Genomic DNA, 11,571 nt, shown 5'->3' with positions numbered 1-11,571 from the left:
CTACACCACAGCTATACACATTCAGAAAGACGTCTTTGGCTGTTGCACTGTGTATCACAATGTTTTTTTTTTTTTGAGTGTCTCAGCCATTTTTAAGACAACATATTAAGTTAAAATAACTTTTAAAATAATGTTATTTAAACATAAAATTAAAAAAAAATGTCCAAACCAAGAGCTGTTTTTGAATGCAAAAACACATTTTACATAGACTCCCAAAAATAAACTTCCTTAAAGGCAGGGTATGTGATTTTTCAAAAACACTTTAGAACTTTTGGGGTAGGGGCGTGTTTGTTTTGGTGATTTCAAATATCAACATTGGCTACCAGAAATCACTTACTCTGCCTTTAAGACTAATTACTAAAACAGTCAATTTTGAATCACATAACTATTTTGCACTTCTCAGCAAGACCAACTAGCCAGTATTTTTTTTTTTTTTTGATTTTCTAGTCTGCTAGTGCTTGGCGAAGCAGACTTGGTAAAGCTGCAGGTACACATTTGGTGGTAGGCGAGTGTTAACTTTAGACCCTGGTGACAACTGTACAAGTTTAAACGCAATTTCAGCAACGCTGGACTGCACACACAAAGAAATAAGTTAAGAAGTGAGAGAGAATATGCTTCCCAACACACTTTCCCTGGAGAGACTGAGGCAGTGAGCATTTAGTATGATACTGACCTCTTATATCCTGCAAAGAAGACTTCCTGAAAGAAGGAAAAACAGAGGTGAAATTCACTATCCAAGTGTGAGATGGCAGGGTGATATGTCGCATGAAGTTTTTAGTGAACCTGTTTCATCAACAGTTTAATCGCAGTGCCTCCCCAACCTGCTGCGTGTAGGAGAACGGTTTTAATGAAGACTATTGAGGCATCATACGTAGGAGAGAGGTGGAAGGGGGGAATGTTGGGTTAACAGTCTTTATAACCTCCGCATTCACTTTGGTCATCCACGACCTGGCCATATTCCTCATAATCATAGTTCTCGCACAAACGGTTTGGCTTTAATTGTGTAACCCCACATTCGGCTTCCCTCCGTGCTCCACATCAAAGAGCGGATTCTCATTCGTCGTCCAGCACCTCTGTTTTGATGTCACTGCTGGCTCCGCCCTGCCTCGCCAGTGCCAGGATGCTGTGATTGACAGCGGCCATCTCCACTGCCAAAGCTATGGGGTCCTGGTGTTCGTTTGGGCCGGGGTTGTCATCCTATAAGAAAGCAGAGAACCAGAGATTGTTCTGAAGCCCTCTGCTTTTGCCTCGCAAACCTGTTTGAATGACTTTGTGTCATTAAAAGAGAAAGGAGCATGAAATAGTTCATACAACTCATGGTATATTGGTACCAGTTTGGTTACTGGCTGATTTGAGAGATTTTATTGATTTATTTATTAGATTTATGTTGGCTGGTGTTGAATATTTAATTGTGCATGTTCATTTTCCCCATTTTCAAATTTAGATTTACCTCTGCCGTCTTTCCTAAATTCATTTACAACATTTAAAGTGATTTATTTTATTTACAAAACAGCATAACATTTCAATATTGATCATTTAGTGATTATCAGCCATAACATGACAATAATTATTAGCTAATCTGTATTAGCTGGAATTTTTTAATTAATATATGATAAAATATATTATATATGAATCATATACTATCATAATATATATATATATATATATATATATAAAACTGGCCAATATTGAAATTCTATACTAATTTGGAAAAAAAACGTAATAAATCAACCAACATATGTTTTATATAGTCCATCCTAGCAAAAATATGTTGGTTGATTTATTAAGGTTTTTTTCCAAATCAGTATAGAATTTCAATAAATAAAATTAAATAAAATTAAACAATTAAATAAAATTTTTTCATTTAAAATATAGATAAAAATGTTGGAAAGGCTGATTTATAAAAAACAAAACAAAAACAATAATAATAATAATAAATAAATCCCTTACCATTCCCAAAACATGGTCAGCAGCTACTGGCTCACCGTAGTCATTTCCATCGATCTCGTCACTGTTGGAATGACCTCCCGGGCTTTGGACATCAATCCCATGACTCTCCAGGATTGCTGCTTCTTAGAAAAAAACAGACCTTGCCATAACATATCTGAGCCCATTAGGATACACCCAACATGATGGAACTGAGTTTTCTGAAAGGCATTTTTCTGTAAATTCAATATTTCTGAGGAATGCACATTTTGAATGAGACAGCTGAAGCATGGCGATAACAATGCAATGGAAATAATTATATTGTCCATATTCAAAATGCATTGTTGCGTGAAATTTGAGCTTTGTCTTTCCCCAGAGGGCTTCAACATTACCTATGTTGGCTCTTCTCTTAATTTCCTTCCGTCTGTTGGCAAACCAGTTGTAAACTTTCAGAGACGTGACCCTCTCAAGATCTGAAAGCTTCTTCCCTTAATCAAATCACAGCAGAGCTCATCAATAGCGTCTGGGGCCACGATAACAGGCATTTACACATGCATTCATCTTATTTATGGAGGTTGTGTTTAAACATCCTACCTGGTTTCTGAATAACTGCATTGCAGGCGTTGGCAATTTCCTCTCGTTTGGCTTCATCGGGGTACTGGTTGTCATTGAAATAACTTGTGCGAAAACATAAGATAAACATAATGTAATGCAGATAACCTTTTATAGCTTTAAATATATGCATGCATTATGACTTTATTCAGTCTAGCTTTAGGTTGACTATGTTTTACAGTTGTCACAATACCAACATTTCAATAATCAATATCAATATCAATGAAATTTCACAATTCTTGATAACAGTTATGATGCCACAGCAAACTCTATGTACAGTAAGTATAATACAGTAAGTATTTAAAAAGCAAATTATTAATATAAACATTAACATGTTGAATTAAAACAATGGCATGATCTTGTGAGGTCTTGTGCATCTGTCAATTAAGATTACATTTCTTCAAGTAATTATTCAAATAAACAGTAATCAGTAAAACATAACACCAACTGTTCATTCTAAGTTCATGTCAACTCGGGTCCATTAAATAATGTTAACAAATATAACTTTTAATTTTATTACTGTATTAATAAACATTAACATAAAAAATGATAAATGATTTAGAATTATTTTTCATAGTTTGTTCTTGTTCACTAATGAAGTTAACTAAATGGAATCTTCTTGTAAAGTGTTACCTCAAAATCAAAAGGTCATCCATTATCCTGGAATGACCTACAGTGACCTGTCCTGACCAATCACACAATTTACCACATCCTCTCACCTCTCCATCACCGCCAGACACTCTTTCCTCCAGGTGAAGCGGCTGCCACGCCGCAGACGGAAGCTGCCCTGGGTGCTGCTAATGGGAGGAGGGGTTTGACGCCACTCCACAATGTCCTCCAGTGCCATCGGGGTGGGCCGCATCGCTAGTGTTGCACCTGGGACACAAACATGACGTGTCATCTCAGATGAAGTGTCATAAGGGTAACAGTCTGTGTGCTTCTGAGAAAAGACTTTCTAGTAGACCAAAGCCTTTTCACTGTGTCCGGAAGCAAATGATAATGAGAAAACGGCGCACTAAAGGAGCACAAGATTTTCTGAGATGAAAATCAACTAATCTGTCAAACTAATATAGGCCAACACAAATAAACAAGTTATTACTTTTTTGCCAGTGCTATTTAATGCTGTATACGTGCATATATTAAAGGGATAGTTTACCCCAAAATGAAAATTCTGTCATCATTTACTGTTCCAAACCTGTAAGAATTTCTTTATTCTATTGAACACAACAGAAGATATTTTGAAGAATGATGCTAACCAAACAGTTAATGGTTGCCATTGAATTCCACAGTATTTTTTTTCCATACTACGACTTGAGGGTGAGTAAATGATGACAGAATTTTCATTTTTGGATGAGCTATCCTTTTAAGGTTTATATTAAGCACCATTTAATGTCATGTAATGTCACAAGTATATTAAACATACAAAATTCAATATAAAAGAAAATTAAAACAATAGTATCAAATGACAAAACAATAAAATAAATCAAACATATGGCAACTTGTGAAATCAAAAATTTGGAAAGGTCTCACTGCTCTCCTTGTTTTACCCAATTTTACAATCAAAAAATGTGATTTGGTTTATACAGAATTATGATTTTTTTTTTAATATTGTGTGGTATAGAAATCTATACAAAGATAAATAATAATAATATAAAATGTATGCAATGTGCAAAGCAGCACTGTATTGATATAACTTGCTATTATGATAGATATTATGATATGCCCACTGAGTACACATAGGTACACCATAGAAGACCTTAGTGAACCCTCCTCATCACAGGGCCGGGGTCTGTTTCTTACGTTTCTATACTATTTTGTGTAAATAAATAACCTAAAAATAAAATCGATAATTTTAAATGGAATTTATGCATCATAACCTAAAAATAAAATCGATAATTTTAAATGGAATTTATGCATCACAACATTATAATGTACAGTATAAATAATGCATATTCATTTTGAGATTTGATAAAGATTACATTATTAATGTTTTTTTTATTATTATGCAAGCATTGCAAAACGTAATATGAAATGTAAAAACAGTGAAATGAGCATGTACACAATCAATAAATTAAGTTAAAAACCTGCATTACACAAGTAGGACGTAGAACAACATTTTACAGCCAATGATGTCTTGTGATTGTGATGTCTTGAGTTCAGAGTTAGAGCTATTATTAGATGATAGAAATGTTAGAAAGTTGTTGGACGTGCTACATGGGTAAATGACACTGGGGTTGGGTATTACCAGGTGTAGTTTTCTCTAGTTGGTACCAGCGGTAGAAGGCTCTTTTCTTCTGCTCGCTGAGGTCTGAGCCCTGCTGGAGGAGCCAATGAGAGATCCGGCTCTGACTGATACCTGCAGACAACGACACACAGCTTATAAGGGCAAAAACTGACTTGCATATGCCTCTCGAAGGCCTGCCATGACAAATCCCACAACTGTAATAAAAAGCAGCCATACAGATGACATTTCTGTATAAATGTTACTGGAATATAGCATTATGCTAGAAGCGACGTAATAAAATATTACGGTGTGCTTTAACGGGTCTCCTTTTTATTATACAAAATAACTAGGGAAATATTACATCATGGTCACAGCATAAATCACAATATATTTGTTATTTATTTTGGAAAACAAAAAGCCAGAGCAAACTAACCTGTAACTTGGGCAACTACTGCCTGTGATATTCGCCGGTTCCCCAAGAACGCTTTAATCTCTTCTTTAATTATAGCACTGTCCATTCTACAACAACAGAGAGAGAGACATCAAACGAAAAACATCAATACTATTTTTGGTAACATTTCTTAAAGAACCATTTAATACAACAAAAAAAGTTCCTAATGCCTGTCTTTAACTATATGTTGTCATATCAACAACCAGTCAGTATTAATAACATTAATTTAAGCTTTGCAAATATACAGTTTATTTTAGTTCAGATATGGCATAAGTTAATGAGTGAGTCAGATTCAGTGTTAATGAGCCATTCTAAGCTGACGAATTCATGTGTCACTCGTTTTGATTGATTCATCTAAAAGAATTGTTCATAAGAGTCAACTGTTCATGAATTGGACTAAACTGTTTTTGTTGTTGTTGTTTATACAGTGTATGATGCAGCATCCAAATACACAGTTTATTTAATTGAGTTAGTCAGATTCAGTGTTAATGATTGAGGCATTTTTGGCTGATGAGTTCATTTGTGACACAGTTTATCATTGGACGACATGGTTTATTGTTTATGTATTGTGATGTATTGTTTTTGTATGGTAGCCGTCCTCAAGTTCAACACATTAAAATCAGGATACAAAAAGCTTTTTTTTTTTTTTTTTTAATCTGAATGAGAACTGTCCTATCGTGAGTGTTTCACACTCACCTCATGAGCTCCTCGACTTTATCATCGATGTCCACTTCCTCATCTGGGTGCTCGAAAGCGAAGGCCCGCGTGGAGGTGTTGCTAACAGCGAAGCGGGGTGGGGAGAGCTTCCCGTTGGGCATAGCGGCAAGGCTGTCCCGTCCATTTTGGACCATGGGTGCTACTATCGGCACGGGGGTGGGGACAGTCGGGGGCGGGGAGGTGTCATAGCTGTTGCTAGGGGATAGAGAGAGGCCGTTGCCACGGTAACCCGTCTGCGTGGCTGTAGAGGTCGTCGAAGAAGAGGCTGTGAGGTTGTTAGAGGAGGTAGTGCAGGAGTTGGAAGAGGTGGGGGCGTTGCCGCCATTGCCGTGACTGATGCCGGCTGCCCCATTTCCGCCGTGGGCGTGCCGGTGGCCGAACTTCTCCACATGCTCGCGGTCTAGCCGGTCGAGGGTGTCCAGGGCATGCAAGATCTCTTGCTTTGTCATGCCGCTCCGACGTAGCCGCTGCAGCAAGTCGATCTGCTCAATGGTAAAACGAGGCTCATCGGTATAATGGGACATTCTGCCAAGAAAAAGAGAGAGAGCTGCTGCATTAGAGAATTGATGTTGGAGGAAATCCTTAAACTCATGCTGATAAATCACGACACATGACTGCATAGTGTATAAAAGTCATAATAACAGTGTAAACTAAAAAAAAACAATGTTTTTGTCTAGGAAACGCAGTGGAGGAGGTGTAGCAGGGGCCACATGCGCATGAGCTCTAACTGAAGCATTCTTTTTCCAAGAAAAAGTCAAAGTCACCGCACCTTTATCGACCAATCATTGCAACAGAAGTGCGGAGCCTGTCTGAGGTCAAGGCAAAGACACTGCATGCATTACCACAGAATTTTTAATAGACTTTAAACAGCAGAAAGCTGGGACACATGAGGAGGGGGAAGGAGGTTAACTTTAGGGAAAACTGCCAAGAAAAATTCCATCCGAGGCGGCCAACCTACTTTCAGTGAAGAAGCTGAGGATGAATCACTCCGTACGGGCGTTTGTCTGAGAATAGTTCACTCAATGCCAGGCTGTTGCCCACACACGCGTGCTTCTGCTGAATTGTTATCCCGTAACACACCGTTTTTCAATTCATTTCGAGTTTTAAAAGGAAGCTACAACTTATGACGCTGCAAATGCAAAACTCGTGCCAGCGCAATATGCATTCCATATGGCACAGTGTAATGCAATCAAGCAAACGAGAAAACGGTGAGGCTCCTTTTAACAAAATGAAGACTTCAACTTCCCTGCGACATGTTCTTCTAGAATAAATTCTGCTGATGAGCGAGTACGACTGTCTCCTGGTGTCTGCGCTGCATTAAAATGCATAAAAAAAGATTTCTGCTCACACAAGCACCCTCAAAAAGCTTCAAAAGGTTTAATTATCCAGAGGCATCAGATACAGCAAATCAGCAAAAACAACAATAAATCTAGGAGGTTTTAAGGATTTGTTTTGTTCAGTATTCATTTTTTTTTGTATCTTCCAAAAAACAATACACAAAGCTTGTAACAAGCCTTTAGTGGTAGAAACTGAACAATGCAAGTCATAAAATAACAATCCCCTATTGTCCAACTGATGCGTGCACCACATATATATTATCAGGCTTTCTGATATGAGAATGCAAAACATTCCAAATGTAAAGGTGTCACCTTAGACATCAAATCTGGTTTTGAATAAGCTAGCCGAACCACAGTGACACAAGAATTCAAAATCGCCCATTTGGAGACGTGTTAAACCACAGGCACGCACGCACAACCGCTTCTGCTGAGATTAAACTGTCTGTCACTTGATGACAAACCAACTCAGTTAACTGGCCTGCACACATGAAACTAGTAACACAAATAAATGTTTAATAATGCAAAATGCATCGCTACTTTTAACAATAACAATCATCAAGAGCGATGCAATCTTGCTATATCAAGCATTAAATGCAAGGCTACTGGTGTGCATGCAATTTTAATAATGTTTTAATGGTCTGAGGAGTTTTAGGGTTGCTCATTGTTTCTTTTATTTGCATATTCATGGTCTTATCTGACATATGCATGGAAGCATAAAAGCATCTATAGATTATAGTAACGAAACTATAGTACTGAGGCAGCAGTTTGCAGGAAACTCATCTGTTTTACAGCAGCTCAAGATTAAAGTTGATTTTGTCCATATGCCCCTGGTTCTGTTCATCAGCACAGCATCCAAAAAAAGTCCAAATCTCCCTTTACTTCTATTCTCTACAATTTTAAACACCTTTTACAGCCCATTTGTTGCATAAGTACTGTAACTTGCATCTATTACATATGTAATTGACAGCTGGTAATTATTAGACCTTCATGCCCACTGATCAATGAAAATAGAGAACATCCAGAACATATCGTCTGTATAAATAAATTGAATATGATAAACATCTACAGAAACCGTGGGCTTAACATTACACAAACAAAATGAATATTCAGGTCCCACAAAACTGCATCAAAGCTGTTGATGCCACTGAAGAAGCTTTTTTCCAGTGTCGGCTGCATATTGATAAAAATTGTTAAAATTAAGAGATAATAGATCAAATGCATCCTGATATTATTTATTTTCCTGACATTCAAAAGGCAATACTTTGCATTTTAAAAGATCATGAGTAGCAAGTACATGACAACACCTAAGTGATGCTCACAAAGATGCAGTAGAACAACAGTTATAAATAAAACAAAATAAAAAAATGAGAAATAAAATGGTTAATATTCATATTAAATGAAAACATTATACAACCTATTCAAGCAACAACAACAAAAAAAAGATTTAAAGCTCTGTAATTATAATCCATAAATTCAATGTTTTTGTCACAAGGGCTTATAAGGAATGCTCATAATGTGCACTATTAACCCCTATTCCCTGCTTCATATAAGCCTACTAAGCTAAGAGCCACTTTAGGGGTCATATGATGCTTTTTTAAAGATCATTACATGACAACACCTAAGTGATGCTCACAAAGATGCAGTAGAACAACAGTTATAAATAAAACAAAATAAAAAAATGAGAAATAAAATGGTTAATATTCATATTAAATGAAAACATTATACAACCTATTCAAGCAACAACAACAAAAAAAAGATTTAAAGCTCTGTAATTATAATCCATAAATTCAATGTTTTTGTCACAAGGGTTTATAAGGAATGCTCATAATGTGCACTATTAACCCCTATTCCCTGCTTCCCTTTAACCTCATATAAAAACATTAACTGCATTCATTTGTGCTCAAACACATTCTTTTATTTTATAAACTTTACCCGCTTACATTATTTTCATTGCGGGGACAAACTGGCCACTCTGAGAAAATGAAATGGTACGGCCCAAAAAAGGAAAGTCTCACAAGCTTGTTGCACTGGCTAAGAAATATGAGTTGATATGAAGAAACTGAGACTGAGGATGAAAGCTACACTCCAGAAAGATGCTCAGCCAGACAAAATGCAAAGTGTCATAAGGTAAGTGATAAGAACAGGTTGAAGGGACCATGGTAAGACTAGAGAAACATCCAGACTGACTTTGGTTATCGTTGAATGCTGAAAAGTGCAAAATACTAAAAAAAAACAATCCATATTTTAGCTTCATCAGCAGTTTTTGCGGTTGTCGGGTTGGTCAATCAAAAAATGCATCTAAATTATCCTATTTCATGTAATGTTATGTGAAACATTTAGAATAAAATGCATGATGAGATACATGTACAGTACATCAAAAAACGCTCTGGGTTTATAATATTTGCAAGTAAATTAAGCAATTTAATTTGATCAGTTTATGTCAAAAATAATGTGTTTGGACTGTATTAATCGAATAATGCATACACTTTATTGAAAAACTATTAACGTACAGTATCTTAAAAAAAAAAAATGCACAACTTTGAATTTGGGTGGTCTTAATAGGGCCACCTTGACACCTTCCCTAATTCAAAAATCACTGCAATTGAAAATAATAATAATAATAATAATAATAATAATTTGCATGAACTATCAAGCCCATATTCACCAGACGTCCCCTTAGCCCAATATTTACACACCCTACACCCAAATAACAAAGCTCTAAAATGCAGTCAGCACCTTGTTAAAACAAAACATAATAATATACAAATAAATAATAATAGTCATAATAATAATAAATGCAAAGAGATGAGCATCAACACAACTATTAAGTGATTTCACCAATGTCAATACAGTGTCAGTTGTTGCACAGTTGCTGGCATTTCTTTTCTAAACCCCTATCCCACCACAGAATGAGAGCAGATGCGACTTTACATGCGAGCCAGCGGTCGAACAGAGCTCATTCCCCCCCGAGTGTCATTTGCACGTGAAAGCACATTTCATGTCTCCAGACAGATTTAACAAATGAAGCCTTTCTTATAATTTGGCATCTCAGACTTACCTGATTGTGCGCGTGCGGGGCCTCCGTGCACCACAGCATTTATTCAACTCAACTGACAGTGTTTCCGTCCCTTTAATCCCCGTCGCCAGACATGAACCAGCTAAACAGGACGATGTCCGACTCTCCCGCTACCTTTCCCTAATTTGATTTCATTTCAAGGCATAAACTGATTCGCCTTTGTCTGACTGACAGAAGCCATATTGATATTAACAGAAGCGCTGCGATAGTTTCATGGGAGTTGTAGTTCCTCTCGGCGGGCGGGATAGTCACACTGAATGGGAGTTCGTCGAGCGCCGGACTACAAATCCAGTGGAATATGGTCGATCATTTTTCACCAACTGCTGCACGGACAAAAAATGTCATTTCTGACTTTTTATTCGCTGAGGACGTGACGACAGAATATGGGATTTACTGCTTATATTTCTTAATTTTCTTTTCTGAAATATTATTTATTATAATTATTATTCAGATAATCATGCAGATGTATGTTTTCAACGAGATAAAGTATTTTTTTTCCCTCTAGAGTATATATATTTACTATTTATTCCACATAGTACTTTTAACGAAAGACTCAAATGCATTTCATTAGATATTACTTTTGTGTGAGGAAAAACCGTTAAAAATAACTTAAGAAGATAAAAAGTTATGTTTGACTTTACTAGATTAATTAAATTTCTTACAACACCTGCAAGGGGGATTTACAGTTTTATTACATACTACCGCCCTCTAGTGGACATTTATCGCAATCACTATGAATTGACCTAGTGCACAATACCACCTTTATTGGTAGCACAGCAAAACACTATAAAAATGACATGATTCTCAAACACTGTATAACGCTTCCAAAATTTCTCTGTCATTTATTTTCTTGCTTTAGAAGTAGGTAGGCTATACTACCAATGACAATTTTATAATATTATTAAAAAACAATGTTGGTCAATGGTTTGACATTTTTGTGTTACCTTTTACATTTTTACAGTTTTGTTTTGTGTTTCATAATTGTTTAGTATTAGCTGAAATACCTATTTAATGACAACTTACCCCATACAGTAATGAACATGGTGGGTGTTCGAGTTCAGTGACGCTTATTTGTAGCCTAGACTTATGTATATGCATGTGTTTGAAAATCTAATCACAGCCAAATAGCCCAGGGCTTCTTGAGTCGATTATACTATTGTAATTGTGCAAACAGGGCAAGAAATGTGCATTAGGCCTGCAACAATATGACTGTTTTGGATCATTGACT

The 11,571-nt window shown here is 36.5% G+C and overlaps 1 protein-coding gene across 3 annotated transcripts; it reads right to left on the bottom strand.

The window, feature by feature from the left end:
* Positions 1–327: 327 nt before the first annotated feature.
* Positions 328–10,529, bottom strand: LOC107751802 (homeobox-containing protein 1-like). Of its 3 annotated transcripts, none has more exons than XM_016567572.1 (9): positions 10,326–10,529; positions 5,910–6,455; positions 5,196–5,281; positions 4,784–4,894; positions 3,258–3,414; positions 2,521–2,603; positions 2,319–2,414; positions 1,951–2,072; positions 328–1,197 (listed from the first exon to the last, which is right to left on the bottom strand). In XM_016567572.1, the coding sequence occupies exons 2-9, from the start codon at positions 6,452–6,454 to the stop codon at positions 1,054–1,056; spliced, it is 1,344 nt and encodes a 447-aa protein (XP_016423058.1). In that variant the 5' UTR covers position 6,455; positions 10,326–10,529; the 3' UTR covers positions 328–1,053. The 3 variants fall into 3 exon arrangements, with proteins under 3 accessions (XP_016423058.1, XP_016423059.1, XP_016423060.1); XM_016567573.1 differs by having other exon boundaries at positions 1,951–2,069; XM_016567574.1 differs by having other exon boundaries at positions 1,951–2,066.
* Positions 10,530–11,571: the final 1,042 nt, after the last annotated feature.

Source organism: Sinocyclocheilus rhinocerous, unplaced genomic scaffold (genome assembly GCF_001515625.1).
Source record: "Sinocyclocheilus rhinocerous isolate Xijiao unplaced genomic scaffold, SAMN03320098_v1.1 scaffold993, whole genome shotgun sequence".
NCBI classification, from domain to species: domain Eukaryota; kingdom Metazoa; phylum Chordata; class Actinopteri; order Cypriniformes; family Cyprinidae; genus Sinocyclocheilus; species Sinocyclocheilus rhinocerous.
This window is presented reverse-complemented; position numbering and strand designations above follow the sequence as displayed.

What these genes read in the sequence shown, in the direction of transcription:
- LOC107751802 (XM_016567572.1), bottom strand. Translation starts at nt 6,454, where the DNA reads ATGTCCCATTATACCGATGAGCCTCGTTTTACCATTGAGCAGATCGAC. An exon ending in TGTCTGGCGGTGATGGAGAG is followed by an intron (nt 2,604 to 3,257) that starts GTGAGAGGATGT and finishes TTTTCGCACAAG; the next exon opens with TTATTTCAATGACAACCAGT. An exon ending in CTGACCATGTTTTGGGAATG is followed by an intron (nt 1,198 to 1,950) that starts GTAAGGGATTTA and finishes GCTTTCTTATAG; the next exon opens with GATGACAACCCCGGCCCAAA.